The sequence below is a fragment of the Colletotrichum fructicola genome (assembly GCF_000319635.2).
Source record: "Colletotrichum fructicola Nara gc5 chromosome Unknown KSG_Nara_v1_contig01, whole genome shotgun sequence".
Taxonomy (NCBI): domain Eukaryota; kingdom Fungi; phylum Ascomycota; class Sordariomycetes; order Glomerellales; family Glomerellaceae; genus Colletotrichum; species Colletotrichum fructicola.
The window spans coordinates 2,885,507-2,912,055 of NW_027094051.1; the positions used below are offsets into that span (position 1 = coordinate 2,885,507).

At 55.6% G+C, this 26,549-nt stretch overlaps 11 protein-coding genes across 11 annotated transcripts; 4 read left to right on the forward strand and 7 right to left on the reverse strand.

Moving 5' to 3' along the window:
• Positions 1 to 247: 247 nt before the first annotated feature.
• Positions 248 to 1,665, reverse strand: DUS4L (tRNA-dihydrouridine(20a/20b) synthase [NAD(P)+]-like; the record flags this gene model as incomplete). Its single annotated transcript, XM_032020110.1, has 5 exons — positions 248 to 270; positions 353 to 1,246; positions 1,305 to 1,407; positions 1,470 to 1,548; positions 1,622 to 1,665. 5 exons carry the CDS (start codon positions 1,663 to 1,665, stop codon positions 248 to 250), a joined length of 1,143 nt encoding a protein of 380 aa, XP_031882824.1.
• A 451-nt stretch (positions 1,666 to 2,116) lies between these two features.
• ADE2 (phosphoribosylaminoimidazole carboxylase) lies at positions 2,117 to 4,042 on the forward strand (the record flags this gene model as incomplete). Its single annotated transcript, XM_032020109.1, has 3 exons — positions 2,117 to 2,954; positions 3,005 to 3,664; positions 3,717 to 4,042. 3 exons carry the CDS (start codon positions 2,117 to 2,119, stop codon positions 4,040 to 4,042), a joined length of 1,824 nt encoding a protein of 607 aa, XP_031882825.1.
• Positions 4,043 to 4,892: 850 nt separating this feature from the next.
• CGGC5_v000833 (uncharacterized protein) lies at positions 4,893 to 5,242 on the forward strand (the record flags this gene model as incomplete). The annotated part of the gene is made up of 3 exons (XM_066150724.1): positions 4,893 to 4,902; positions 4,956 to 5,065; positions 5,129 to 5,242. The coding sequence occupies 3 exons, from the start codon at positions 4,893 to 4,895 to the stop codon at positions 5,240 to 5,242; spliced, it is 234 nt and encodes a 77-aa protein (XP_066009920.1).
• Positions 5,243 to 6,904: 1,662 nt separating this feature from the next.
• CGGC5_v000834 (uncharacterized protein) lies at positions 6,905 to 7,582 on the forward strand (the record flags this gene model as incomplete). Its single annotated transcript, XM_032020107.1, has 3 exons — positions 6,905 to 7,056; positions 7,115 to 7,345; positions 7,426 to 7,582. 3 exons carry the CDS (start codon positions 6,905 to 6,907, stop codon positions 7,580 to 7,582), a joined length of 540 nt encoding a protein of 179 aa, XP_031882911.1.
• Positions 7,583 to 8,302: 720 nt separating this feature from the next.
• On the reverse strand, positions 8,303 to 10,022 carry CGGC5_v000835 (putative succinate dehydrogenase [ubiquinone] flavoprotein subunit; the record flags this gene model as incomplete). The annotated part of the gene is made up of 3 exons (XM_032020106.1): positions 8,303 to 8,522; positions 8,576 to 9,799; positions 9,859 to 10,022. The coding sequence occupies 3 exons, from the start codon at positions 10,020 to 10,022 to the stop codon at positions 8,303 to 8,305; spliced, it is 1,608 nt and encodes a 535-aa protein (XP_031882941.1).
• A 1,849-nt stretch (positions 10,023 to 11,871) lies between these two features.
• CGGC5_v000836 (Succinate dehydrogenase [ubiquinone] iron-sulfur subunit) lies at positions 11,872 to 12,847 on the reverse strand (the record flags this gene model as incomplete). Its single annotated transcript, XM_032020104.1, has 3 exons — positions 11,872 to 12,192; positions 12,246 to 12,397; positions 12,490 to 12,847. 3 exons carry the CDS (start codon positions 12,845 to 12,847, stop codon positions 11,872 to 11,874), a joined length of 831 nt encoding a protein of 276 aa, XP_031882944.1.
• A 686-nt stretch (positions 12,848 to 13,533) lies between these two features.
• CGGC5_v000837 (Protein phosphatase 2C-like protein 7) lies at positions 13,534 to 14,832 on the forward strand (the record flags this gene model as incomplete). Its single annotated transcript, XM_032020103.1, has 2 exons — positions 13,534 to 13,603; positions 13,661 to 14,832. 2 exons carry the CDS (start codon positions 13,534 to 13,536, stop codon positions 14,830 to 14,832), a joined length of 1,242 nt encoding a protein of 413 aa, XP_031882943.1.
• A 1,542-nt stretch (positions 14,833 to 16,374) lies between these two features.
• Positions 16,375 to 17,149, reverse strand: CGGC5_v000838 (uncharacterized protein; the record flags this gene model as incomplete). The annotated part of the gene is made up of 3 exons (XM_032020102.1): positions 16,375 to 16,499; positions 16,553 to 16,891; positions 16,957 to 17,149. The coding sequence occupies 3 exons, from the start codon at positions 17,147 to 17,149 to the stop codon at positions 16,375 to 16,377; spliced, it is 657 nt and encodes a 218-aa protein (XP_031882942.1).
• A 75-nt stretch (positions 17,150 to 17,224) lies between these two features.
• CGGC5_v000839 (uncharacterized protein) lies at positions 17,225 to 17,662 on the reverse strand (the record flags this gene model as incomplete). The annotated part of the gene is made up of 2 exons (XM_032020101.1): positions 17,225 to 17,227; positions 17,456 to 17,662. The coding sequence occupies 2 exons, from the start codon at positions 17,660 to 17,662 to the stop codon at positions 17,225 to 17,227; spliced, it is 210 nt and encodes a 69-aa protein (XP_031882913.1).
• Positions 17,663 to 21,462: 3,800 nt separating this feature from the next.
• CGGC5_v000840 (Histidine protein methyltransferase 1) lies at positions 21,463 to 22,710 on the reverse strand (the record flags this gene model as incomplete). The annotated part of the gene is made up of 2 exons (XM_032020100.1): positions 21,463 to 22,134; positions 22,219 to 22,710. 2 exons carry the CDS (start codon positions 22,708 to 22,710, stop codon positions 21,463 to 21,465), a joined length of 1,164 nt encoding a protein of 387 aa, XP_031882947.1.
• Positions 22,711 to 23,199: 489 nt separating this feature from the next.
• Positions 23,200 to 25,484, reverse strand: CGGC5_v000841 (WSC domain-containing protein; the record flags this gene model as incomplete). The annotated part of the gene is made up of 6 exons (XM_032020099.1): positions 23,200 to 23,569; positions 23,643 to 23,717; positions 23,839 to 23,844; positions 23,896 to 23,965; positions 24,027 to 24,291; positions 24,396 to 25,484. The coding sequence occupies 6 exons, from the start codon at positions 25,482 to 25,484 to the stop codon at positions 23,200 to 23,202; spliced, it is 1,875 nt and encodes a 624-aa protein (XP_031882946.1).
• Positions 25,485 to 26,549: the final 1,065 nt, after the last annotated feature.

The following is a 26,549-nucleotide window of genomic DNA, read 5'->3' on the forward strand; positions in this document are numbered from 1 at the left end:
ACCCGGCGTTTGGGAGGTCCATCGATCTTCACGGCATGCGGACTGGCGGTCGAAAGGCAATTAACCATGGGTGCGGCATCACCCTAGTATATCACATGGATCCCGTTTTAGGCGGCCTTGCATTCGAGCAATCTGGCTCACGTCTGGAACCTAGAAAGCACCGAGGGCACGGCGTTCAGGAGGGCAGGAACCTGAGAGCTCATGACGCAAGCGCTGCTTCAGATAGCACGATACCTCGATAGTGCAGCTAATACATGCACTGGATGAAATCTTTGCGGAATACGATCAAGTCGTCATGGTATAGATAATTTTGAACTGTCTACAGGTTCACGTCGCAACCCGTCTGTCCTACCTGTCTTGCGGTTGATTGCGTCGTCCATGAAGTCTATCACGTCTATCATGCTATCCAGTCTCTGCAGTGCAGCCCTCTCCTGCTTGTCAAGCAGCGCTTTCTTGTCTGGACCCATGCCTGGGCCAACCATCTCGTGGAGGTGATGCTGCACCAGCTTCACGGGAATAGGGGCACGGATGACATGACGCATGAAGGACTCGACGGCCTCCCAGGGGCAGGCTTCGTAACCCGCATACATGGCCGGGTTGGCAAGGATGCCACGGGCGGACATGAGACCCGCGAGTTTGGTTCCGCTTGGAGTGAAAGGTGTGAGGCCGTTGGCAACCTGCTCATTTGACTCCGATACTGTCTTTGAAACGGTAGATAGCGACAGTGTAGCCATGGAAAAGACATCGCCAGAGAGAAGGATCGGGAGGGTGTCTCCATACTTTTCCAGCAGGATACCTAGCGACTCTGTGTTGATAGGGGTGCTGGAGGCCGTGTGGCGCGTACGGGGATGAATAGTGAGGAAGTCAATGTTACGATCGTGGAGGTTGCCGATGACGGTGTCGATGAAGTCCATCGTCCTCCTCAAGTCCTTGTGGACCCTGATCTTGACGCTGACACTGCGCCCCTTGGGACTATCGATATCACGCTCCTTGCCTACGTGCCAGCCGTCGTTCGCCAGACGCTGTCGCGTCTCGATGACCATGTCGCGGACAAGCTCGCGCTTCTCCATGAGCGCGGCACCGAGAGTCTCGGCGCAGGCCCAGGACTGGGGGCAGCCGCAGTTGAGGTCGACGCCGTTCACATAGGGGGCGGCTAGGGACGATGAGCGGGCGAGCTCTATGGGGCTGTTTGAGCCGAACTGGACTATCGTGGGGGGCTGGACGCCCTGGGTTGAGATTGTGAGGTCTTTATTGAAACTCGTCAACTTCTGAGCCGGTTCAGTTGGGAATGGTGAATGACGAACCGCTGTCGCGCGCAAAGTTGTTGCGGTTGAACTCCTTGGACAGGATCATGGGCGTCCAGCACAGGTCGGTTCCATATTCATGGACCGTTTGACGAAAGGCAAGCTAATAGATTGTGAGATCATTTTCATTTCTCTCACGGCAGAGCAACTTTCCGAGAATCTTACCTTGCTGTATCTCACCATGGGCGCAGAGACATTGAGAAACCTGTCCTGGCTCTTGGCTGCATCGAAGATTTTGAGAGGACTAGATGATTCATGCAGGTGAGCCAGCTGGGGAACAACACAAAACGAGAGCACAGCTTGGCGTTTTCACTCACTGTATCCTGTCGGAAATCGTCCCATCGTACAATTCTGCCGCCATGATTCCGGCTTCCCACACATGCGGCGTGGTGGTGGCTGTTCAAAATCTCAATCTGGAGGGGCGATGAGAGTGAGTCTCACGGGCAGGCGGGCAGGGGGGGCTGAGGTCGAAGAATTACAGCGTCTAAAGCGCGGGCATGTCAATGGCATTTTTTGGTGGAGCAGGGGGGCCCTGTGGCGTCTGCCGTTCACCCTGTAGGCTTGTCATAGTGGGGGTGGGGCTCTACAGCGACGATAACGGCGGGGTGTTTTTTCACCGCCTGCCCGAAAAGGTCAAAATCTCTAAACTTCGACTCAAAACTTTGCTCCATCCGCCCTGTTTATGCGGGATTGATGAGTCGTTTCTTCCCTCGGGAACCACCTCTCCACCATTTTTGTTCTTGAACCATCGCATCCGTTCTGGTTCCAATCTCCTTCGCACTTACACCAAATCCGCCCTCACGCCTTCCAACATGGTCAAGAAGCCTACCATCGGCCTCCTTGGAGGCGGCCAGCTTGGCCGGATGCTGTGCGAGGCCGCGGGGCCTCTCGGCATTGATATCGCCATCCTCGACGAAGCCAATTGCCCTGCGAAGATGGCTAACCAGAACAGCCGCCATGTCACCGGCTCCTTCAAGGACCCCGCAAAGATTAGGGAGCTCGCGGCCATGTGCGATGTCATCACTGTCGAGATTGAGCATGTCAACACCGAGGTCCTCGAGGAGATCGCAACCCGCGGCGTTATCACTGCTCCTGGCACCGTCAAGAAGGTCCCAGTCCACCCTCACTGGCAGACTCTGCGCCTCATCCAGGACAAGTTCCTCCAGAAGGAGCATTTTTCCAGAGCCGGCCTTCCCATTGCACCGCAGATGGCCATCGAGTCCAGCCCCGCCATCCCGGAGAGCCTGTCGGCTGCTTACAAGAGCTTCGGCTTCCCCTTCATGCTGAAGGCCCGCAAGGGTTCTTACGATGGCCGCGGCAACTTCAAGGTCAATGGCGTTCAGGACTACGAGGCAGCTATTCAGGCGATGGGTAAGCTGTCGCTTTACGCCGAGAAGTGGGTTCCTTTCGACATGGAGCTTGCCGTCATGGTTGTCCGCACCGAGGACGAAGACGGCGAGCTGAGGAAGGTCCACACCTATCCGGCTGTCGAGACGATTCACGAGGAGAGCATCTGCACTAAGGTGTATTACCCTCCTCGCAGAGTCCCTCTTGATGTTTGTGAGAAGGCCCGCCAGGTTGCTGGCGACGTCGTCAAGACGCTGAAGGGAAGGGGTGTCTTTGCTGTTGAGATGTTCCTCCTGAAGGATGGTGAGTTTCCAACGCCGCCATGATTGTGATCTTGAATTGACATCTGATAGGCACCATCACCGTTAACGAGGTTGCCCCTCGTCCTCACAACTCTGGCCACTACACCATTGAGGCTGTGCCCTACATGTCCCAGTACAAGGCGCAACTCTACTCCATCTTGGACATGCTCCCGCGGTCCATCAAGCTTCAGCCCCGTGTTTCTAGTGCCATCATGCTGAACATCTTGGGCGGCGCGCGTGAAGACTCTCACGAGGAGCTTGTTGATCTCACCACGTCCCTTTACGACGACAAGATGGACATCTTCCTCCACCTGTACGGCAAGTCTTCTAAGCCGGCCCGTAAGATCGGCCACATCACCGTCACGTCCTACGAACATGGCGTGAACCTGGAGCAGCTGGCTGCGCCCCTGATCAACGAGGTGAACTATATGCGCGAGGCTCGCATCGACGCCTCGTCCGGGCAGCCTCGTCTCCAGCAGTCTCCTATCAAGGCCAAGAAGATCAGCTCGCGGAACTCAGACAAGCCTCTTGTGGTTGTGACTATGGGCTCTGATTCCGACCTCAAGGTCCTTCAAGGGGCTTTCGAGATCCTCGAGAAATTCGAGGTTCCTTACGACCTCGATATTACCTCTGCACACCGCACTCCCCACCGCATGGTAGAGCTCGGCAAGACTGCTGCCCAGCGTGGTATCAAAGTCCTGATCGCAGCAGGTATGTTTTGCCTATTAATTTCCAAAGATCACATTGCTAACGTGAAACCTAGCTGGCGGTGCTGCTCACCTGCCCGGTATGCTGGCATCTGAAACTACGGTGCCGGTCATCGGTGTTCCCGTCAAGGCCACCCACCTGGACGGTCACGACAGCTTGCTCAGCATCGTGCAGATGCCCCGCGGTTGCCCTGTTGCCACCGTTGGCATCAACAACTCAACAAACGCCGCGCTGCTGGCTGTTAAAATCCTTGGCTCTTCCAGCCTCGAGTACCAGCAGAAGATGGCTCAGTACATGAGCAACATGTCTACCGAGGTGGAGCAAAAGGCAGCCAAGCTGCAGAGTGTGGGATGGAAGGCATACCTTGAGGAGAAGAAATAAGCTGTAGGGGTCTGTTCTCTTTTGCATACCTTACGTGGTGCCTACTTTATGAACAGCATTGATTGATACCAGCACCGGCGTCGTTTAGGAGTAAAACCAAAAATACAAACTTGAGTAGTCACTTTGATGAAATGATTCGTTCCCGCGCCAGATACATGGCCAGTGTCCTGGTTCAACGGACCATGCGAAGGACGTGGATCAGTAACCGACGAACCGGTGAGCACAACCGGTTCTTGAGTAACAGGGGAGCGTGTGCCCCCGCTTGAAACATGAGATGGGGTTCTCTGTGATGCCCAGCATGACGCAGCTGACGACGTGGGCATAGGATACAAACGAACCGTTGGCTTCTTGTGTAACAAGCTGCGAGCTGACCACACCTGTCGAAGGAATTGCCCTGATTTTGACGCTGTCTGACCTTGGCTATCTCCCGCCAAGGCTGGCTTGGATTCCTCCGGGCTTGTCAAGGGTTCCACTGCGATGGGTGATTTGCATCTATGATGGTGCTGCACGAGATACTTCCCAGATCCGGCATCGTGATATCTTTCAAGCGAGGATTGCTGTCTCTGGCTGGATCTGTCCCGATGAGGTTCTTTCATCTCTTCATGCTGATCCTTTTATTTTTATCTGGGCGGTTGCAACGAAGTTTTCTCTTCTTCTAAAAATAGGAGTTCCTGATGATCTGCCATCTCCGCTCGATCGATGATCACCGGCCAATTGATGATAGTAGTCCCGATCAGGTAGGGACGGTTTGAGAGTCAACAGGTCAGCTCGCGCCGGATCGACGAGCTCGCGACTCGTGGTAGGATCTGTCAATGATCGACAGAGCCTTCCACGTTCGTTGCGAGCGTTGATGGGAAAGGGTAGGGCGCCTCGCTCGTATGTCTTGCCCAGCCTTGAGCTGACGTCCGAATAGGCACATTCGAGGAATGTTGCGGGCGCTTGGAAGGTAAAGTAATGTCTCTGAGGCAGCGCATACATTCGGCTCGGAGTGCGGAAGAAGCAAAAGGGAAGCAAAAGAAGAGAGTAAGGTAAGACGGAGCAATTCAAGGTGACGATGAACCTTCGAGCTGACCAAGGTTTTCCCAGCGCCGCATGTCTCAAATATCACCGAGGTATGCGCCTTCCATGTCGATGATCCCCCGCAAATGCCACAGTCACAATCTTGGCTTAGCTGACAGCGGGAAGGAGAGACAGCCGTAGCAAGAGGGTTTGTAGGTAAGGTAAGGTTCTTCCATGTCTTGGATATGAATGCCCCAATCGGGAGGAGAGGAAGCAAGTCAGGCAGTTGATGATCGGATGCTATTCATAGCCCCTTGCACGTTGCGGACCTTTGCCTTTCCCTCTCGGCTGCACCAGGGGTCCCGAACGAGCGTCGCTCGTACAACGAGACATCCCTTCATTTCTTCCCCTCTCGTGCGTCCACTCATCCACAAATGCCCTGCTGAATGTCATTGGGCTGATGTCATTCAACCGTCAGCGACCAAACGCCCGAGTCCTGTCGCAGATACGAACCCTTCCAAGCTTCCGGTGGCATTCCTTCCAGCCGGTGGGAGCAGTTGTGCGATCTTGAGTTGGCTTCCATGGCTAGCTCCACGCTTCCCGAGTCCATATCACACAGTCCCAAGGATTCGTGATAGCCTACTACTAGTGAACGGCTTTCCGCAGTCGATGGAACATACCGCAACTTAGTGTCAGAATTTGCATTCCTAGACCTGTTCGAAACTCGTGGAAGAACTGTTCAGACGGGCCGAAGAACCGCTCGAGTCTCTCAACCGAATCCAACCTCGACGTCGATTTCGAAGATGATCCCCATATCAGTCCGCCCGTACCGTTCGCCGGCAGGGGTCCAGGTCGCCGCTCCCTCGAAACAAGCGCCTTGGCGGGAGCGGAAAGCTTCTGGATACGGTTATCTTGACTCCCCCGTATAGGCGATGGACCAGCCACATACGGGCATGTTGCATGGTGCTGGGCAACATCACGAAAGCCTCTCAGCCCGGGCTTACATTTGGAGAGCCACTTTCAGGCCAACCCGGGCGGAGTTTTGTCCGTCGCTTTTCAATAATGGGTTCTCGTCAAGAATTTTACAACCTGGAACGAGCTGAAGACCGTTGATGGTATCCTTACATCAGTTGGACATCGCTCGAGTCCACAACTGGGTATCACGAACAAAGGAGCTGTGCTAGTGTAACTCCCCGCGGTGCCCACTCGACTTCCCCCTTGCCTTTTGCAACAGCCCTGAATACCCCTTCTGGTAGGGCAGTCTGAGACCAGACTGCTCGAAAACAGCCGAGAACTGAGACCTTGACCTCATCACCAATCGCTGATCGTCGACACCATCCACCGCTCTGTCCACCTGCACATGCGGCGCACGCTACTTTCGACCACCATCCGCATGCGCTCCCTTCCTCCCCTACATCGTGGCCCTGTGTAAGCTATTCTCACATTTGGCATGCTTCCGCGTCTCTTGGCACCTACACCGAAGCAAGGTAGACTGTGCTTGGCGGGCATGGAAGCAAACTCATCTGGCGATGTGCCTTGTGCACTGGCAACCAGGGCGCATATCTCGTGGGGCAGGGCAATGGCGGTTCACTCCTCCCCTGCGGCCGAGACAGTCACAAACACGCTCCCGCTAGCCTCCGTCTTCCCGTCTTGGAAACTATCCCAGCCGGCTGTTGGGCAAGCCGGCGCGGGTGTACGTGCGACCTAGCTGCGCAGGCCGTGAGGTTATATAGGAACCCGGTTGTCCGGCCTGACCGATGGAAAGTTTTTGTGTAATCCAGCACAAAACCACAATCCGCTCTTCACTATACAACTCAACATCTGCAGATTAAAGAACTCTTCTACGACTTACACCAAGTCAAGATGCACTCGTCGACTCAACTTATCGCAGCCGCTCTGAGCGTCGCTGGCTTCGTCGCTGCGGCCCCTCAGATCCAGCCGGGCAAGGCCGGCTGCCCCCAGAACATCTGCATCGACGGAATCAACCCCGCCTGTCCCACCGTGCGCTGGGGAGGGTAAGCCATCTTTCCCTATCGCTGCTGCCAACGATCCTTTGCTGATGTCGAATGATAGCTGCTACGATGCCTGCAAGCCGGACACGGCGCCCACGATGCCTCCCTGCCCGAAGCCCACGAAGCCGACAAAGTCCATCACCAAGATCCCGGGCAAGCCTTCGCCTCGCCCTACTGCGCCTCCCAGCATCTCGGTCACCCCGGTCAAGCCGCCGACCATCATCACGGACTCATGCAGCAAGCGCACCGTTTGCATAGACTACGTCAACGAGTGTGGTCAGTGGTACGGCGGGTAAGTCTCTCCCTCTCTTTTCCTATTGTCGATCCATTTCACAAGAGAATGTTGTAGACGGCTAACATTACTTCCCAAAGATGCCACTCTGACTGCCGCCCCTGGCCGTCCTACACCGCGCCTCCCTGCTCGAAGTCCACGTCCGCGCCCGACCAGACGTATTCTCTGCCCTACTTCACCAGCGAGCCTGATCAGACCTACTCTCTTCCGTACTTCACTGCCGATCCCACCCCTTGAAAATGGTTGAGAGGAAAATGTTGATGAAACAAAAGAATACAAGGAAGGAAAATGAAGTGTATCTTTCTTGCTAGTAGACCGCAATGATATATTGCTGTTGTGAACTGCCGTCTCGATTCGCGTAATGTCTTACCTGTATACCCATTTGGTGCATTTGACCGTGATGGCGCATGGCGTGCCTGTTTGAATAAAGTAAGGAACGGTTGAAGCTAAATAGGTTGGCACATTCTTGGCTGAGCCAAAAACCTCGACGCCGCGTGATGAGAACGGCCAGCAATGCGGGGGTGGTCGTGACAACAAGAACAGATTGTGACGAAGTTGTTTTGCCCCATGAACACCATGAACACCGTCAGTCATCAGGGACAGGAGATAAATATCCAAGTCGTCAATTTCGAATGGCAAGGGACAGTCAAGTTTGAACCGATTCAGGTTTCTCTTTGAACAAAATGAATTTCTCCTCCTACTTTACACGTTTTTAACTCCAGAGCCAAAGCCCGAAAGCCTGCGGTGCATGTACCAAACCCATACAGCATATTCCAAAAAGGGTAGGTAACTTATCCCCCACGCGGCTTCTCCCACGATCATTAACTGAAAATTATCGTGGTATTATGATTCGCCTCCTCTCCCAAGTCTTCTTTCTCTTCATCCTCTGCTGTTCCGACATTCCCGTTGCGCGCCTCCCAAAACACCCGACACCTGGTCTATCGTAACATTGATGGTTTAGTACACACGCTTGAAAGGAGGGACGGCCTTGCACTCGTTCTCGTCAAGGGTGTTGGCGATAACACCACGGTAGCTCAGGTCGACCTTGCCGTGGGGCTGCTTCTGGAAAGAGAGGGTGTGCTTCATCCATTCCTTGTCGTCACGCTCGGGGAAATCCTCGCGCGCATGGGCTCCACGAGACTCCTTGCGAGCGGCGGCAGAAGTGGCGGTTTGAATGCTGTTAAGTTATTAGCGTCAAGTGTGACCAATTTAAACAAAAATGTTACTTACGCGCAAGTCAGCAGGTTGCGGAGCTCAAGGGTCTCAACAAGATCGGAGTTCCAGATCATGCTGCGGTCCTTGATGCCGACCTCGGGGAACTGAGCGTCAATCTCAACCATCTTGCGAACACCCTCATCCAGCGACTCCTGTGTTCTGAAAACGGAAACCTCAGTCTGCATAGCCTTCTGCATAGAAAGACGAACATCGGCGGTGGTCCTGGGGCCCTCAGACGTGCGAACCTTGTCAAGAACCTCAATGTGCTCAGCACCAGCATCAGCCGCAAGGGGCTTGTGCTTAGTGCCGGGAGAGAACTTGTCGCGGATGGTGTGGGAGACGGCACGACCGAAGACGACAAGGTCGAGCAGGGAGTTGGCACCGAGACGGTTAGCACCGTGGACAGAGACACAGGCGGCCTCACCGCAGGCGAACAGACCGGGGACGACCTTGTCCTTGCCGTTCTCGTCAACGGTGATAACCTCACCGGTGTACTTCGTGGGGATACCACCCATGTTGTAGTGGACGGTGGGCAAGACGGGAATGGGCTGGGTGCGAACGTCGACACCGGCGAAGATACCGGCGGTCTCAGAGATACCGGGCAGACGCTCGTGGAGAACCTCGGCGGGCAAGTGGCTGAGCTGCAGGAAAATGTGGTCCTTGTCCTCGCCAACACCACGGCCATCGCGAATCTCCATGGTCATGGAACGGGAAACGACGTCACGAGAGGCAAGATCCTTGGCGGTGGGCGCGTAACGCTCCATGAAACGCTCGCCCTCGGAGTTGAGGAGGTAACCACCCTCACCACGAGCACCCTCAGTGATCAAGCAGCCAGCGCCGTAGATACCGGTAGGGTGGAACTGGACGAACTCGAGATCCTGGTTGGGCAGACCGGCACGGGCAACCATGGCCATACCGTCACCAGTGCAGGTGTGAGCGGAGGTGCAAGAGAAGTAGGCACGTCCGTAGCCACCGGTAGCCAGGACAGTGTGGTTCGCGAGGAAACGGTGCAGGGTGCCGTCTTCCTGGTTGTAGGCGAGGACACCGCGGCACTCGCCGTCCTGCATGATCAGGTCGAGGGCGAAGTACTCGATGAAGTAGTTGGTGTTGTGGCGGAGAGACTGGCCGTAGAGAGTGTGCAGAAGGGCATGTCCGGTACGGTCCTCGGCGGCGCAGCAGCGGTAGGCCTGTCCACCCTTTCCGAACTTCTGAGACTGACCACCGAAAGCACGCTGGTAGCTGTGGCGTAAGGCTGTTAGCAAGAAGCATCTCACAGCTAGGCCTTGAATGGCACTCACATCTTGCCGTCCTCGGTTCTGGAGAAGGGGCAGCCGTAGTTCTCAAGCTCGACAATGGAGGCAGGAGCCTCACGGGTCATGTAGTGAATAGCATCCTGGTCACCGAGCCAATCTGAACCCTTGACGGTGTCGTACATATGCCACCTCCAGTCGTCCTCGTGCATGTTGCCCAGAGCGGCGTTGATACCACCCTGAGCAGCGACGGTGTGGGATCTGGTGGGGAAAAGCTTGGAGATACAAGCAGTGTTGAAGCCAGCCTCAGCGAGACCGAAGGCGGCACGGAGGCCAGCACCACCGGCACCGACGACAATGGCATCGTACTCGTGGTCGATAACGGGGTATTTGTTGCTGACGTAGGGAGAAGCCTCCTTCGCACGGAGGGGCTGGTTCGCGAAGACCCGCGCGGCGGATCTAGTCGTGGAGAATGCGCGCGCCTGCGAGAACTGAGGATTGTCAGCGAGGTTGTTTCTCGAAGCCCGCCATGGATTCTGTCGAAGGTTGCCACAGAACAGAGGGAATGCTTACAGCAGGTCTGGCGGCAGCAAATCTCCTCAGCGCCATTGAGGAGGCCATATTTGCTATAAACACTATTGTCGAGTCTCAGTATTGTTGTGTCGAGTTGTTGGCGTATTCGTGGTCCTGAATACTCAGGTCGTGGGGGTGGCAGACGACGTTGACGACCGAGGATGCTGTGCGGGTGGATGGATACGTGGAAGGGAATGGTCGGAACTAACCGTTGTCGGAAGAGAGAGATCAGGCCTGCGGGCGATGGGTTAGTAAGAGAGAAGTCCCCTAAAACCTGCTATTGCCATAACTGCACACGTACCTTCAATTGGGGATCGGTCTCCAGAACGAGGTGCTGCCTCCAGTCGATGTCAACAACTTGGGTGGGAAAAGGTTACTGGGTACGACCTGTCGAGAGGTTTGCGAGGAAAGGATTCCACAAGCGATTCAGCCAATCACTCTGTCTTGATTCGTGATTATCCCTCCGTCTCCATACGAACCTAAGCTGGACATCCGCCGAGGAGCCGAAGCCACACTAGCCACACTCCAGGAAAGCCACACCTTCACATGCATGAAGTCCCGTCAAATTCCGAAGATCCAATCCGGGGTACCTATCATCAGTGCGACCGGACGAAAGCTTAGCCCTCCTGGATCAGCGGCCATTGAAGAATTATGTTTATCCGCAAAACTCGGGGTTGCGATACACGTTGCGCACTTGAACTATGCCTCTGAAGAGTTGCTCTGGAGTTGTCGCAACTCTTTTCTCTGCGTTTCTGTCTCTCAATTGAACGCAATTGGCCTCGTTGGAGCTTTTCGCATTGCGTACTGGTTCTGCGGTGCTTCCCGAACCCCATTGCCGAGGTGCGGGTGGAACTGGGTCCCTTTCGATGCAGAGGCCCAAGTCCATGACTTCACGACCATAGCTCGCTATCGCGCGCGATTATTCGCATTGCCACATTTCAAACAACGTGACTGCGTGGAGCCTCGGTAACAGCTTAGCGGTCAGTGGTCAAATGGTTTCCAGTTGTAGTGCAGCCATAATCAATTCGCAACTAGTTGTCGCAATATTGCGTTCGAGAGTTTCAGAGCACGTGCCTACGCGGTTGCAGCAGTGTTGAAGAATTGTAAATAATTTAGGGTTACCCTAGGTATCTATCATGAAGCCGCCGTTCCACAGCCAACTCTAATGTGGCAACTTTCTTTGTTGCATCGTGCACCTGACCTCCCCTTTTGCCTCTTCCACAGACCCAGTAGCATTCTGAGTTCTGACCCCTCGCCTCGCATTGCTCTAGCATGTTCAGACACACAGGTAATCCTCATCAGTAAGCCGTAGAGTAACGGAAACAAAAGAAAGCCTGAATTCAGAGTCCCCTTTTAGTGTGCCCAAGGAGTTCAAACTCCAGCCATGCTCATAAAGTACACACTACCTAGTATACAGCCAATAACGCGCCGCCCAAGATTATGACTCCAATCCGTAGAAACCTCCGCCACCAACTTCCGATTCGCTTCTTAAAAAGCCATAGCCTTCTTGATCTCGGCAATGGCCTTGCCGGGGTTGAGACCCTTGGGGCAGGCACGTGTGCAGTTGAGAATCGTGTGGCAACGGTACAGGCTCATGGAGTTGTCGAGGGCGGCCTTACGCTCAGCCTTGCGCTCGTCACGGGAGTCGGCCAGCCAGCGGTAGGACTGAAGGAGGATGGCGGGTCCGAGATACTCCTCAGAGTTCCACCAGTACGAGGGGCAGGAAGTCGAGCAGCAGGCGCAGAGAATGCACTCGTAGAGACCAGACAGCTTCTTTCGGTCGGCGACGCTCTGGCGGTACTCCTTGCCCTACGAAGGGTTAGCGTAAACCTTTAAAGTGAGTGGTGGCGATTTCAGCGTACATCAGGGGCAGGAGTGTCTCTCTGCAGGTAGGGCTTGATTGAGCGGTATTGCTTGTAGAACTGCGTCAAGTCGGGAACGAGGTCTTTGACGACGTAGGTGTGAGGCAGAGGGTAGACCTTGACGTCTGACGCGCTCTCAGTAGGAATACGGCCTGGACTATGGTTAGCCATGCTTTCACATCTTCCGGGTCGAAGGCGATGGCAGAGTCGAGCTTCTGCCCCCGCCCTCAAGGGGGACACGTACAAAGGCAAGCCAGAGTGTTCTGTCCGTTGATGTTCATGGCACAGCTACCGCAGATACCCTCTCTGCAACTCCTACGGAAGGTAAGAGTGGGGTCGATCTCGTTCTTGATGCGGATCAGGGCATCCAGCATCATGGGTCCCGTCTTGTTCAGGTCCAAAGTGTACTCCTGCATGCGAGGCTTCTCGGTCGGCGTGTCGGGGTTCCAGCGGTAGATGGTGAACTTCTTCATCTTGGGCTCCTTGACCGCGGGCGCATCCGTAGGGGTGGCAAGGCCACGGCGAGGGATCGTGACAATAGGGCGGAAAGCGGCCTTCGTGGCCGTTCCAAGGACTCGAGAGGAAGAGCGGAGAGCTGCCATCGTGGCGGTTGTTTTCGGGAACGATTGATCGCGAGGATACAGTCAAGAAAACAGCTTGTTGAAACTCCAAGAGATGCTTGAGCAGTTGCAGGTTGCAGGTGTGCTGCGGGGCGTTGGTGGTTGGAGGAGTTGGCCGGATCACCGTAGTATTATCCTATGGGAGGCGTTTGGGCGAAATCAAACATCATAGAAGATTTGGCTGCTGGTTCCGACTTCGAATACCCGAGGGCCAGCGGGACAACCGGCCAATCAGGTACACGCTGATAATAAGCCCAAGTTCTCCACAGCTGACCAGGATCGGGTGAATGTGAAGAAGGACTCGGGCATTCCGTGCTGCCGTCGGTGCACGTGACGCGGAGCGGGAATATGGCGGAGGTGTCATCCCTGCCAAATCCGGGGTGCGCTTTTTCATATGACATCAAATCGGTGGATGTTGCATCCATCCCTTGGACGGCTGCTGCACCCATCGCGTCGCAAGTGTCCAATTGTGCTCGTGCGCGTCGAGGAAGCTCCAGTCTTTCCATATGAAATCCTAAGCTGACAGCGTTGTTGAGCCCGCAGTGAGGTGACTTTGCGTCGTTGTCTGTCGCCTTCAAACTTGACGCGGGGATAGTTAACATGCGGACTGCGGAAGCACCGCAAACGCATCTTCAAGAAACACGACACGTCGCTGCACATTGGAAGCAATGGCCGCAGCGGTGATCGCTTTGCGCCAGCCCCTGGTCCAACTCTCTCATCCTAAGCCTTTAGCCAAGGGTAATTCTTTCAGACAATGCAATATCTGTTGAGAGCAAAAAGCTGATTGCATCGCAGCCTGCACCTCGTTGTATCGGAATTATCTGTTGCGTCAGCAACGGACCCCTCCATCGCCACTATCCCAGCGCTGCATCTCGACGACCAGAAGCATGAGCTCCGATTCGACAGCAGCCAAGCTCTCCTACCACGTCGCAGCCTCTTTCACTGGCAAAGACCGACCGTACGATCCCTCGACACATATTTTCCATTTCAACCCATACAATCGGATTCAACTGAATCGCAGCAAGCGATCGAGGCCAGACAGCGGTCATGACGCCTTCTTCGTCAGCAGGGTAGGCGAATCCGGGTCGGTAGCTCTGGGCGTCGCCGATGGTGTCGGCGGCTGGGTCGACTCTGGTGTCGATCCTGCAGACTTCTCGCACGGCTTCTGTGACTACATGGCCTCGTCAGCCTATGGCCATGATGCGATCAAAAACGATTCGACAAAAGGCAGCGGCGATAAGGACCCATTGCGGGCGCAGGCTTTGATGCAGACCGGGTACCAGGCGATATGTGAAGACAAGACGGTTCCCGCTGGAGGAAGCACGGCATGCGTTGCCGTCGCCTCTCCGGATGGAAACCTCGATGTTGCGAACCTGGGCGACTCCGGCTTCATCCAGCTCCGCCTGAACGCCGTACACACCTACTCCGAGCCTCAAACGCACGCCTTCAACACCCCTTACCAGCTTTCCATCGTGCCCCCCGCTGTGGCAGCACGCATGGCTGCTTTTGGTGGCGCCAACCTCTGCGACTTCCCCGCCGACGCCGACGTTACCCAACACGCCCTCCGACACGGGGATATAGTGGTCTTTGCGACTGACGGTGTCTGGGACAACCTCTTCAATCAGGACATACTTCGTATTGTGAGCAACGTCATGACGACGACGGGTGCCTGGTTCGACAGCAAGAACGGTGTGCGTGTCGTCGACAATCTCAAGCCCTTTACGAAGCCCTCAGAGGATGCCTCCGTACGACCACCTTCAAAGTTCTTGACGCTGCAAAGCGTTCTTGCAGCAGAGATTACCGCAGCGGCCAAGTCGGCTAGTCTCAACCGCAAGCACGACGGTCCTTTCGCCAAGGGCGTCCAGAAGTACTTTCCTCAAGAGAACTGGCATGGCGGCAAGATTGACGACATCTGCGTCGTCGTGCTTATTGCGTCGGACGACGCCAAGGTCAAGAGCCGTCTTTAAGGCCACTTTGAGAAGTTAGCTCTGGTTTGGAGCGTCGAAATTTCCGAATTGTATTATTATCAAAAGACACAAAGCATGCCGCCGGGATGGGCTTCCGTTTTCTTGTTTTCTCAAGCTATTAAAAATATAGACATCGGAAAGAAGGCGCCGCCGCTGCATTCAAGCCTAGGATATCATCGTCTCTTTCCCGTCTAGTGTTTCGCAAAACCAGATATCCATCGTGTAAATAGAAGCAACAGGCCCCCCGAGACTAAGCAACAACCATACGAGCTTATTATATCGCTACACATTCCCGGTTGAAACCCCCGAATCTTGCTTTGGGCCTTTATGAAAAGATTGCGCTATTGTAGAATACGGAGATGACAGCATATATACGAGATTGCAGCTGGCAGACGGACAAACCGGGCATACAAAGTCAGGGTCCATGACGATGATGGGACCAACGATGCGATTGAGCCGAATTGACTGCATTGACTCCATCGACAGATAAAGACTATGGACAACGGCAAACGGATGAAGCAAGACATATTCAGCAGATTCTCAAACCACACGTCAGAATACACACGCTAGAACAAGGCCAGAACACCCAGCATCTCGTTCCCTTCCCAGACGTCTCACGTTGACAACCGCCCCAATCCTTCCCTCTTCACAGCCTCGATTTCTCCACCGAACAAACTACGCATTTTGGCTCATCCGATCAACCAACCAGTATCCGTAGAACCTGTTTTTTTTTTTTTTTACGTCTGTGTCTGTGTGGTGGGAATCCTCTCCTGCTGATCGGCAGGAGGCGAAACGGACGTTGGTTCGTTGCTTCCTTCTTCTGCCTTCCCCACGGCGGACGGTCGACCCCCTTTTTTGGTCGCAAAGGGGTCCACGTCAGCGTCAGCCTCTCCACGTGGAGGGTCGAACAAACCGGTCTCTGGTTCTTTATTTTCTGGAGACCTCTACGATTCGTTTGTTTCGTGGATGAGTTTAAATGCAACGACTGGCGAGATCTTGATGGCCGTGTTAGTGTGATTTCCTGAATGATCATCCCTCGGACGCGGATGCGCCCCGGACTACAGTGTACCCTGCATGCCTGCGCCCGAGTGACCCGCATGCAGCGTCGCACAGGAAGCACTGGCAGAACGTCACGTCGCTCGAGGACAAACGGTCAGGTCATGCATGTCGCTTGAATAGGCAATGCAAGCACGGAGGATGAGGGGTCTGCCGTTGTACAATCGAGATGTCAGATGGTCACGAGCGAACAGGCCACAAGTTGGTCTGGCGAATTAGTGGTAAGAGGCAACAATGCATCTGATTGCTGTAATTGACTATGCTTGTGTACAGACCCAGTTGAATACAATACACAGAAGTGGTACGCCGTCCGTTGTCATCGTCTTCATCGAGTCCAGCTACTCAATTTAGCTAGACCCCATATGCAACGCCTCATCCTGATTGTTCCTGGATCGCATTACTATATATTAAACCCTTTTATTCCCATCATATACCCAGTCAAGTAATCCATGACTGTCCCTTTTCGTCCTCGTTAAACACACACGCTTACTGGAAGTAGAGCATGGCGGCGACGGTGAGGCCGATGAGGGCAATGGGAGAGCCGAGGCGGACAGAGTCGCTGCCAGGGACAGTGGTGGGGGAGGTGGTGGCACCAGTAGTGGAGGAGACGCCTGTTTGCTTGTTAGTAAATCTCGTTATGAAGAGAACCGGGATAGAGACATACGAGTGCTGGCGCGGGTGCTGGTGGAAACAGTAGACGCGATGGTGGAGTTGGCGGCAGAGGAGACGGTGGCAGCAGTCTCAGAGGCGGTAGAAGAGGCGGCGGAGGTGACGGTAACGGTAGCGGAGGCAGAAGCAGACGCAGAGGCGGAAGCAGAAGCAGAGGCCGAAGCGGAAGCAGCAGTGGAGCTGGCACCGGTGGCAGTGGCCGCGCCGGAGGCACCGGAGATCTGGAATTGACCAGAGTAGTTGGTCTCACTGCCGTCGGTGATCTCGATGGCGTAGGTGTCAGCGGGGAGGCTGGCAGAAGGGGTCCAGGTGAAGGAGTTGCCAGTAGCACCAGCTGCATTCATGTCAGTCATGTTGATACTGTGAGTAGACCATACCAGGTCGAAGCAGCGGGCTTACTGGTGATGGCGGCGACGGTCTTCAGGTCGGTGCTGGCGCCGTTCTTCAGGTTGAGGGTGACGGCACCGGTGGCACCGGACCAGGTGATGGTGAAGGGCTGGCCGGCGGTGATGGCGAAGTCGCTGTTGGTAAGCTGGACAGCCTGGGCGACAGCGGCGAAGGCGGCGACGAGAGTAGCGGAGAAGGTCTTCATTGTGACGGATTGGGTTGTTTTTTGTGAAGATTAAAGTTGGTGAACGAGTGTGAGGTTGGTGTATTAGGTATCGTACTACTGTAAAGGTCGCAAAAAAAGGTCAACAACGAATGTCGGGAAGGCTCGTGAGGAAACAAGAGAGGAAAACGGGCAACAGTTCGAGGGGGGGCCCAGGAGTAGAAAAAGGCTTCTGGCTTCCTCGTGTCGAAGGAGCGAAATTAGGCGAAGACAGAGATCCAGGGGTAGAGCATGGAAGGGGGGGGGGGGGTGCGGGTGTGCGGGTTCTGGCGGAGGCATGCGACTTACATCAGTAGCGGTACCTGGGATGGTGGTAGCAGACGGAGCTTTTCCTGGATATTGCTCGAGGGTAGAAGTTGGAATTCCGGGGGTGTGGACGCGCGATGGGTGGTAATATTGCGTGGGTTGATGTTTGTCTGTGTTGTGTGTACGGACAGATTTGTTTGTGTGTTGAGTTTGGGTCTGGTGATGGAGACGGGTGGAATGGAGGATCATCAAGCGCGGGACTGAGAGGAGGGCAAGGTGAGTTTAATAACGGAAGGACGAAAGGCGTGAGGTGAGGTGAGGGACGGGAGGCGAGCACGCGAGACAGGAGCTACGCACAGTCGAGGCTTGCTTGTTTGGCGGCGTTTCGACGATGAAGGGCGATGGAATCACAACAAAAGCCATCTCACACAGTAACCGCGCTGCGCGGAAGGCGCTGCTCCTTGCTATTGCTGCAAAGTGAACCACGGCGCGGGCACCACGGCCACGGCTCCCACCTGGCGCCTGCCTCCAGCCTCTCCCAAGCCCGTGATTTACGCAGGCGCAGTACAATGCCATTCGGTACCTACCTTACCTACCTCCATGGCAGCAGCAGAGCAGGCGTCCAGTCGGCGCAGCGCAATTCGTCGCAAATGAGGAAGCAGCGACGATGGCCTGGGAGGGTGTAAACCTGCAAGTACCTCTCCTCTCCAACCGTCCCGTCCTTCCTTCCTTCGCACCAGTCCTAGCAACCCCAGCAACAGGGGCGCGGCGCTAAGCTTAATCAGGGTTGGGGCAGAAAATTCTTGGACGGGGACCCCTGTCGCAGAGAGGAACATGGCGAACCCGAGGCCACACGCTAACGAGCACCAAGCTTCAGGTTTCTGTGGTGCGCCGTCTCTTTCTTTCGCTGCTGCTTTCAACAACACGCTTCTCTCCCGTCCCGCCGGACGATGCTGCACCTGTTACAGCTTGCGACTTTAGGTTGTCTTCCTAGCTGCTTACCAGCACCTACCTTAAAGCTGAGCTGTCTGATGAGGCGTTAGCTGGCCTGGAACAGCTGGGAGGGCAACCACTCCGCCCGCGCGTACGTTATGCGCCGTCGCCCGAACTGTTAGGTACCTTAGTTGCCGACAACACACCTCCAGTTTTTTTTTTTTTTCCCAACGACCGTCGTCGACCGCGAAGCTCGCTCAACGTCCCCCCTCTCTTACCCATGTGCCCCGGAGTCGCCCGAGCGCCCCTATTGGTCTTTTGAGCTGGGGTCTCTGAGAGAACCCTTCCATCCATTCAGCTGGGGCGAGCAGCGGCCCTGGTCGACCGTCCAGCGTGACAACGTCGCGTCCACCTCCAGCATCCGCAATGGCACAATCCAGTGGGCAAATGGTCCATCTCATTCTCACCTCAGTCCACCGCAAGTGACACCCGCTGCAACTGGGCCAAAGAAGACTCAGGGAGTCAAGAGATGCCCCAAGACCTGATTTGCGCCAGTCTCTGACTCTCGTCCATGCTCTGGTGCCCGCTTTTCTCGTTCTGGCCCGATGACGAGGGGGTCCTGGGGAGGTTCCTGTCGATCTGGGTCTTTCGAGGCGCAGCAAGGGAGGGGACAAGACTCATTTTCATTTTCAGCGCCGACAGCTACATCTCTCGCCCGAAAGATGGGGCGCGCGCCATCAACAGCTCAGAGGAGGTACCTTCTGTGTGTGTGTGTCTCCCCCAAGCGCCTTCTTCTTTTCGCCACCCATGGGAATGTGAGCATATTACCATCTCAGCCTGCTGCTGTTGGCGCTGCTGTTATGCTCGCTGACGCCCAGCCAACTCAGCCTGCAATTGCATGCGCAGCCAACAGCGTCCATCCCTCCACCCTCCTTTCCATCTCGTGTTCTATCTCAAGAGGCAAAAACTCTACTTGCCGCGGACCAGTCGCCGTTCGTCGTCAATCCGATGGTTGCTGCAGGCTGACCTTGACAGCTCAAGGCTCCCCCACCACGCCTAAAGGAGGTGACGACGCCTTCCGCTGCGCTGGTATTTCCAAGCATCCGAACATCAAAAAAAAAAGGCGAATGCCAGCGGCACCTTATTTCCTCACCCTCAACCCTGATGTGCTAGGACCCAGCCCGCGGCTACGCGGCGGCGACACTTACGTCGTCACCCTCACCGACGACCCAGCCTGCTCTGTTTCCCCTTCTCACCGTCAGTCCATTAACTTCTAGCGCAAAGTCATTTAGATCCTGGCAACTTTGTCTGTCTGTTTGTTTCCGCCCCATAGAAGCATTGACGGGCAGGGCTTGAGACAACAGGTCAGCTGCCGCGGACGTAGCAAGTTGCTTTTCTCCATGCTTCGATCCTGCGAATATGGATGGCCTGACGCACCTGTGAAAGGTGAGTTACTGCTCGGCCGTCGCCATCAACGATAGTCTGGCGCACATCATGCTGGAACGGGACACTCTTTCACCGATCATGACGGTGACAACCAGCGGCCTGTCCTCCCCAATCGACGGTACTGACCTGACAGGTATCGCCTGATGAGGATCTACCGAGGGGGCGCCGGAGAAGGTTCTGCTCTTCGCCTGCACCCGCTTGAGCCGTGCCGCGCATTCCATCCGGCCCCTCTCTCCAGAACTCTCGTTCCCACGGCACGGTACGCGATACATGCACGCATATTGCACATATTGGCTGGTGTAGACGGATATAGCACATAGCACTGCAACATCATATCGCACAAGCGCAGCCAATCTCGCTCTCAATCGGCGAACGGGGGCGCAATCCATCGGTTGTGCAATGAGATGCAATGGAACGACGTCAGGGCCTGGGCCGCTGCCCAATTGCGATTCCAAGATGCCAATATCTGAGTGAGAGAGAAAAAGGACCAATTTCAATGCGCCCCGTTGGAGACCCATTGTGGAGACCAACATTGGACAAATCTCCCCAGCATGCGCGCTATTTCGCGGCTTGCACGGTACCTGCATTTTGCGCCATGGGCCCTGTGCCTGGCCTCCAATCGACGGACTCGGACACTAACAGCTCCCGGTTCACCCACAATTCCCCCTCCGTACCCTGCTCTAGCCGATTCGTCTATTCTCTATAACGTCCCCTTGTGAGCATCCATCTGGATGTCCCCCGCGCGGCCGACAACAGAACGCCATCTGATGGCTCGAGTGTCGTCCGAACGATTCGATATATCGGTCATTAACAACTTCGTCTATCATGGGAATGCAACTTCGCGAACAACTATCGGTGAACAAATTTGTTGGAGCCCAACATATCGATGTCCTCGCCTTCAGCAAAGTTTCAAGCTGACGGGGTGGCAGCTCCGTGACAGGCTTGGCCCTCTGTGCTCCCAACTCATTCACATGCAGCTTTCCGCCATCAAAGCCAGTGACATCTTGTGGTAAGTTACTCTTGGCCGGACGAAAAAGGACAAGCGAAGCCTGGTTCTGCCTCATGGAGCGTTTCAACATGGCACCATGCTGGAATGGATATTGCTCCGAATCACCCCCAAAATTTGCAGCCCCGACTTGCGTGACGTACAAGGCCGCGATCCGGTGCCACGGACGGGAATGCCGGTACTGGAATTGGCGATGTGATGCGATTCGATTCGGTACCACGCCGTGGCTGCTGCAGATGCAGGACAAGAGAAAGCCAGGCTGATGAACATTCTGCGACGCCACAGCCGCGCCCATCAATCAGGCTTGACGTTTCACGTGCCCAACATTCGTCGACAGGTCTTGGTTCATGCCACAGGTCCCGCGTCTTACGACACTGTCTGGGACGATGGATGCCTTCCGAAAGGGTTCACAGCTACAGCCCGAGACCCTTCGCCTTGCCAGCTGCCAGCACCTCATGGAGAGTTTCCTTGTCTCCCCCTAGAATGCTCAACAACGGCAAGGACCTCTTCCCAATTCGCGCCGGTGCGCCAGAGCATTCGTGGACTCCCAAGACACGGGTTCGACAAGACAGCCAATCGAGCACGGCATCGTCCCGGCGGTGGCAAACAAATACCATAAACAGATGAGCGTCACCCGACAGCTTGGACTGGAACGATGGTTCTATTAACCGGAAGAACTCAGCGTGCAGCTCACGACTCCACGCCGGACACCTTCCGTCTCCTCTGCGATCTGAGTCACCGTCGCGCCCTTCCCTCTGGCCTTGTCCACAAAGTCGTCGAGTGAACCCCCGACGCCGAAGTACAGCCTCTTGGCTCCCACCAGCGCCTGTGACTGACAGCCGCTGCCTCCCCGCTCCGCCTTCTCCTTGCTAAGAATAGCAAAGACCATCTCATTAAATGCCTCCAGGGCGAACGGGGAGTATATTGTCTCGGCCCCGATGAGCAGGGTATCAAAGTCTTTGTTGATGTTGTCACTTTCGTGAGTCTGCTGGTCCAGCTTGGACTGGCTCTCGTACAGTAGGTCGATCAGCTCCTGTGACCAACCACCGGAAATGAAGTTGAGAGAGATGTGTGAAGACGCAAGGAAGTCTTGGAACTGCTGCAGCACCTCAGGCGTGAGCTCCAGCTCGTCCTCCAGCGCGAACGCCTCCTGCACGGCCGGGCTCTGGTCCCTCCGTTCCAGGGCCCACGCAAGAATGAAGTTGGGCAGCGTCACCAGCTGCAGCACCGAGGGGTTGTAGTCGGCGAGCGTCAGCAGCAGCGGCGACCTCTCCGTCGCGTACCTCATGGCCCACTGCAGGATCGCCAGAGATGGCAGCGCCGTGCCGCAACCGAGCTGTGCCATCAATCACATTAGCCCCTTTCTCATCATCATCATCGATCGCCACTCCACGCTAAACCGGCGCAAGTCCTCTCATACCTCTACGACCCGGAGGGGCCGATCCTTCAGCGCATCAAGGTACCCGCCGCTGGCGAGCACCTTGACCAGGTCGACGCTGCTCTCCCAGCTCTTGAACCCGCCCTCGTAGACGCCCGTCTTGACGTCGTGGCTGCCGAGGCCCTCGGCCGCAGGGCCGGCGGCGGTCTCGTCCTCGGCCATGAGCTGCACGCGCACGTCCCACAGCTCGCGGCGGGGGATGGCGATGGTGGTGCCGTCGTCCAGGGCGACGTCCAGGGTGCTGAAGGCGACTTTCGAGGGGAGCTGCGCGAGCATGTGCTTCAGGTCGTGGCCGGTGGGCGGCAGCTGGGTTTTGCCGGGGACGGGGAAGGCGGACGATGACGACGACGCGGCCGCCGCGGGCGGCGCCGGGGTGTTGTCGGGCCCCGGGCCGGCGGGCGCGGAGGCCGGGGCGGGAGGGGAGTCGTCTTCTATGTCATCGCCGCCGAAGCCGAAGGAGAAGGATGAAGACATGTTTTTTTTCGGGGAGGGGGATGGTGGGATGCCGCGGGGTTGTAGGAAATTTCGCGACGATAAGAAAGTCGCGAGGGAAGAGAAGCTGCCTTATCAAAATGTGGGGGCGGGGTTCAACGACGTCGGTGCGCCTGCCCTTCCCAGTGCCTCATTGCAGGTTCGCCGGGCGATGATGTTGCACTTTGAATATTTGTACACGGCTAGGGACTACGCGAGTACTGAAAGCCGGGTCTCTCGTGGGCTTTCGAATAAGTTTCCGGCGGAGCCGTGCTCAATACGTTCACTCAAGTTGCATGATACCAATTATAACCCCACAGTTTGCATACCCAGAGGATTAGTGACGGTGGGCGTGAGAGTGAGTGAGACGTCAAACCAATACTGAGAGATGAGCATCCATGTCACAATTCACTAAATCTTCGTTCTTGTTCTTCACTTAAAATGTATTTGCTTTTTACAGACTCGTCCGTCAATGTGACCAACACCCCAACCCTACGCATCGACGACGGTAATATCGTCGATCAGAACGGGCGCCTTATTACCCCCGCTGGGCCAATTGAAAGCAAACATGATGTAGTGTGTGCCGCCCGCGATGTTGAACGTCCACGTGTACTTGGTGTAGCTAGCCAGCGGCGTGTTGACGTTCCTGCAGGGGTTGTTGGTCGACCCGCACACCAAGACGTCCGGGATGGGATAAGTGTCCCAGGCGAACCCGAATGTCGGCACCCCGGCGGAGGACGGCGTCTCGTTCATGCGGCCGATGTAGGCGGTGACGATCCTCTTCTTGGTCGTAGTGGAAGGGGGCAGGGTCAGTGTTTGGGTGAAGCGGCCTATGAGACCACCTGCGGCGGACTCGAAGAGGCTGGAAGGAAATAAAAGCCGTCAGTAAGGAGGTAATTGAGTATTGTGTGTGGGGACGTTTGTGTGCGACTTACAGAGCTCCGCAGCCGCTTACTTGATACCCGTCGCCGACGATGCGTGCGGTAGCGGTCCCTGTGATGGTCCAGTTGCTGGTGCCGTAATCCCATCCGGAGTTTTTCACGTATGGGCCGCCTAGGAAGAAAGGTTGAGGTTAGTATGTCGATGGAATGGTAGCCGGAAGTTTTCTTCAAGCGGGTGCGAATCACATACTTGCAACTAGAATGAGGTCAGTTTGAGTTGTCAAGGGATAGGATTGGGTTTACTCACTGGTTGGGCTGGGAGCGGCGCAGGCGCCGCTGGAGGAAGATGGAGTGGCCGTAGTCGAGGTAGAGGCGGTCTGTGAAGCATTAGTATGGCGTGTTTCTTCTTCAGTTCGAATAGTTTGTAGGTTCGCTCACCGAAGAAGTGGATGAAGTGGTGGAGGCGGAGGTAGAGGAGGAGCTTGCAGAACTTGACCTGGAGCTGGAAGAAGAGCTGGAAGAGGAGCTGGAAGAGGGGCTGGAGGAAGAGCTTGCAGAGCTTGCAGAGCTTGTCTTGGAGCTGGAAGAAGAACTGGAAGAAGAGCTGAGAGTGGTGGACGAGGAAGAGGTGGTCGGCGGAGTGGTCAAGGTCGAGATTATGCTTGTAGCGGCAGAAGAAGTGAGTGGGGTGCTGCTGGAAGCACTAGAAGCGGTGCTAGAGCGGCTTGATGACCCAGACGAGCCGGATGTGGCAGACGTCAAGGAAGCAGAGGAGAACCTGCTGCTCGAAGACGAAGTGGACGCAACCGTGGATGAGGAACTGCTAGAGGGCAGGGCCGGGTTCAGGTTGTAAGACGCGTAGATGTTGAGGCGGTCCGAGCCGCCACAGGTCTCGTACGTGTTGCCTCTGCAAAGCATGTTGCAGCCGTCCGTCGGAAAAGTCAGAACGCCTCCGTTCTGGATCTGGTTGTCACACCAGCACTCCTGAGAGTACTCGACACCGGCAATCTGGTATCCGGCGGCGGAACACGCAGCAACACAGCTCTCGACCGTCATACTGGCGGAGCCGCCCGCCACAGCCATGCCAACGCCGAGAGCGCGGCCGAGAACATTGTCCTTCAAGCACCCCTGGCCAGTCCAGCCCGCGGGCACGGCGCTCGCTGTCTTGGGCGCGGCGGAAGACTTGTAGACGTTGATGAAGTTCCCTCCGCCGCAGTACTCCGTGCTGTTGCCCGAGCAGAGCATGTTACAGCCGGCCTGGCCACTGGCGGCGGTGCTGAGGATCTGGTTGTCGCAGTAGCACTCCGAAGAGTACTGGACTCCGGCGTAGGAGAATCCGGCGGTTTTGCAGGCGGTGGTGCACTGTAGGACTGACATGAGACTGTCGCCGGCCGCAACACCGGTACGGTAAGCGAGGATGCGGCCGGGGATGTTGTCGTTATAGCAACCTAGAGAGGCCCAGCCCGCCGGGCCGGGGTTGACACCGGGACCGGCAGCGGCAGCAGCGGTTGTCGTGAAGACATTGAGTCTATCCCCGGCACCGCAAGGCTCCGTCGAGTCGCCGGTGCAGGCGAAGTTGCAGTCGGATTCGGGCTGCTTTGTGGCGAGGGGCCCCAGGGAATAGTCGCAGTAGCACTCGGAAGCGTACTCGACACCGACGTATGGGAAACCCTTGGCCGAACAGAACGCAATACATGATTCCTCCGTCATGCGGCTATAGTCGACGTAACTGGCACGAGCCAGCTGCCGGTTACCGGGAGAATCGGTATAGCAGCCAAGGTACTTGAAGCCTGTGGGAAGGCTGGTAGTGATTGAGAGCTCGCGTTTCGAGATTGTCGCGGCGCTGCTCAGCCCAGTTAGGGCCAGGGCAATACCTGGGATGGTTAAAGAGTGCATGTTGAAATAAGGGAATATGACATCTGTAAAGAACGAAGGAATGGAAGAAAAGAACGAGCTGGTGGTTTGACATCAGAACGTGCTATTGAGAGACTCAGCAGTATCTATATATACTCTACACGATGGCCATAGTGATCGACAACTAGAGATTATGATCAAGCTTCGCATGGTTAACAACCATCCACTTGAACTTGGGACTATTGCCAACGTCGTCAGGCTTGAACCACATGGCGGGATGCTCGCGTGGTGCCAGACGGTTGTGGCGTGGTGGCTATGAGCCCAGACATGAAAGGACTGCGACGATGGTGTTCGGGTTCTCAACGGAGCGGTGTTCCCATTGTTCTCGGCCTGAAACTAACAAGCTGTGGCTACCGTTGGACTTTTCCTCAACCTCGACGGAGTTGACTGCCAAGAAAGCCATTGTGCGAAGTATCATAGCCATCTTTGTCGAGTTCCGCATCTGGATCGATTCGACTGGGCGTTGTTGAAAAACCCATTGCCAATTCGTACCCAAGAATCGCATCTTCAAGATGAATATTATGGTTTGCCACCTACGCCACGTACTGGAGCTCTCACATTAGCCAGCTAGCTCATTCTAGACAAAGGTGAATAGTCTTGGCAAGGAGACGGCTCATCGTAAATGCCGGGAGAAATCTCCTGCGGTAATTCGCCTTATCATCATACTGAAATGAAATGATGGAGGTTTTGAATTGGTGACGTCTGATCGGTCTCGATGATGAGTTGTTGGATGAAGGTTTTGTGATGGTCGAAGTGACAATTGAGGCCTGTATACTAAGTATCCGATACTTCGCTTAGGCCGGGCAGTGCCTCATGTGCTTCCGGTACACAGCACTTGGACCGGGACGTCGACCGCTCACTGGTCGAATTGCCTACAAACGGAACGACCGCATCCCATTTGCCATCGCCTCAGTCTCCATCTGCACCCACCAAACACCAACACCAACATCCAATCGCAAAACAACCAATGAGCAAGAGCCTTTGCAAGAGGCGTTCTGCAGCGCAAGCCCCAGGCAACCTCTTCCCAGAAACAATGTCTTTCTCTTC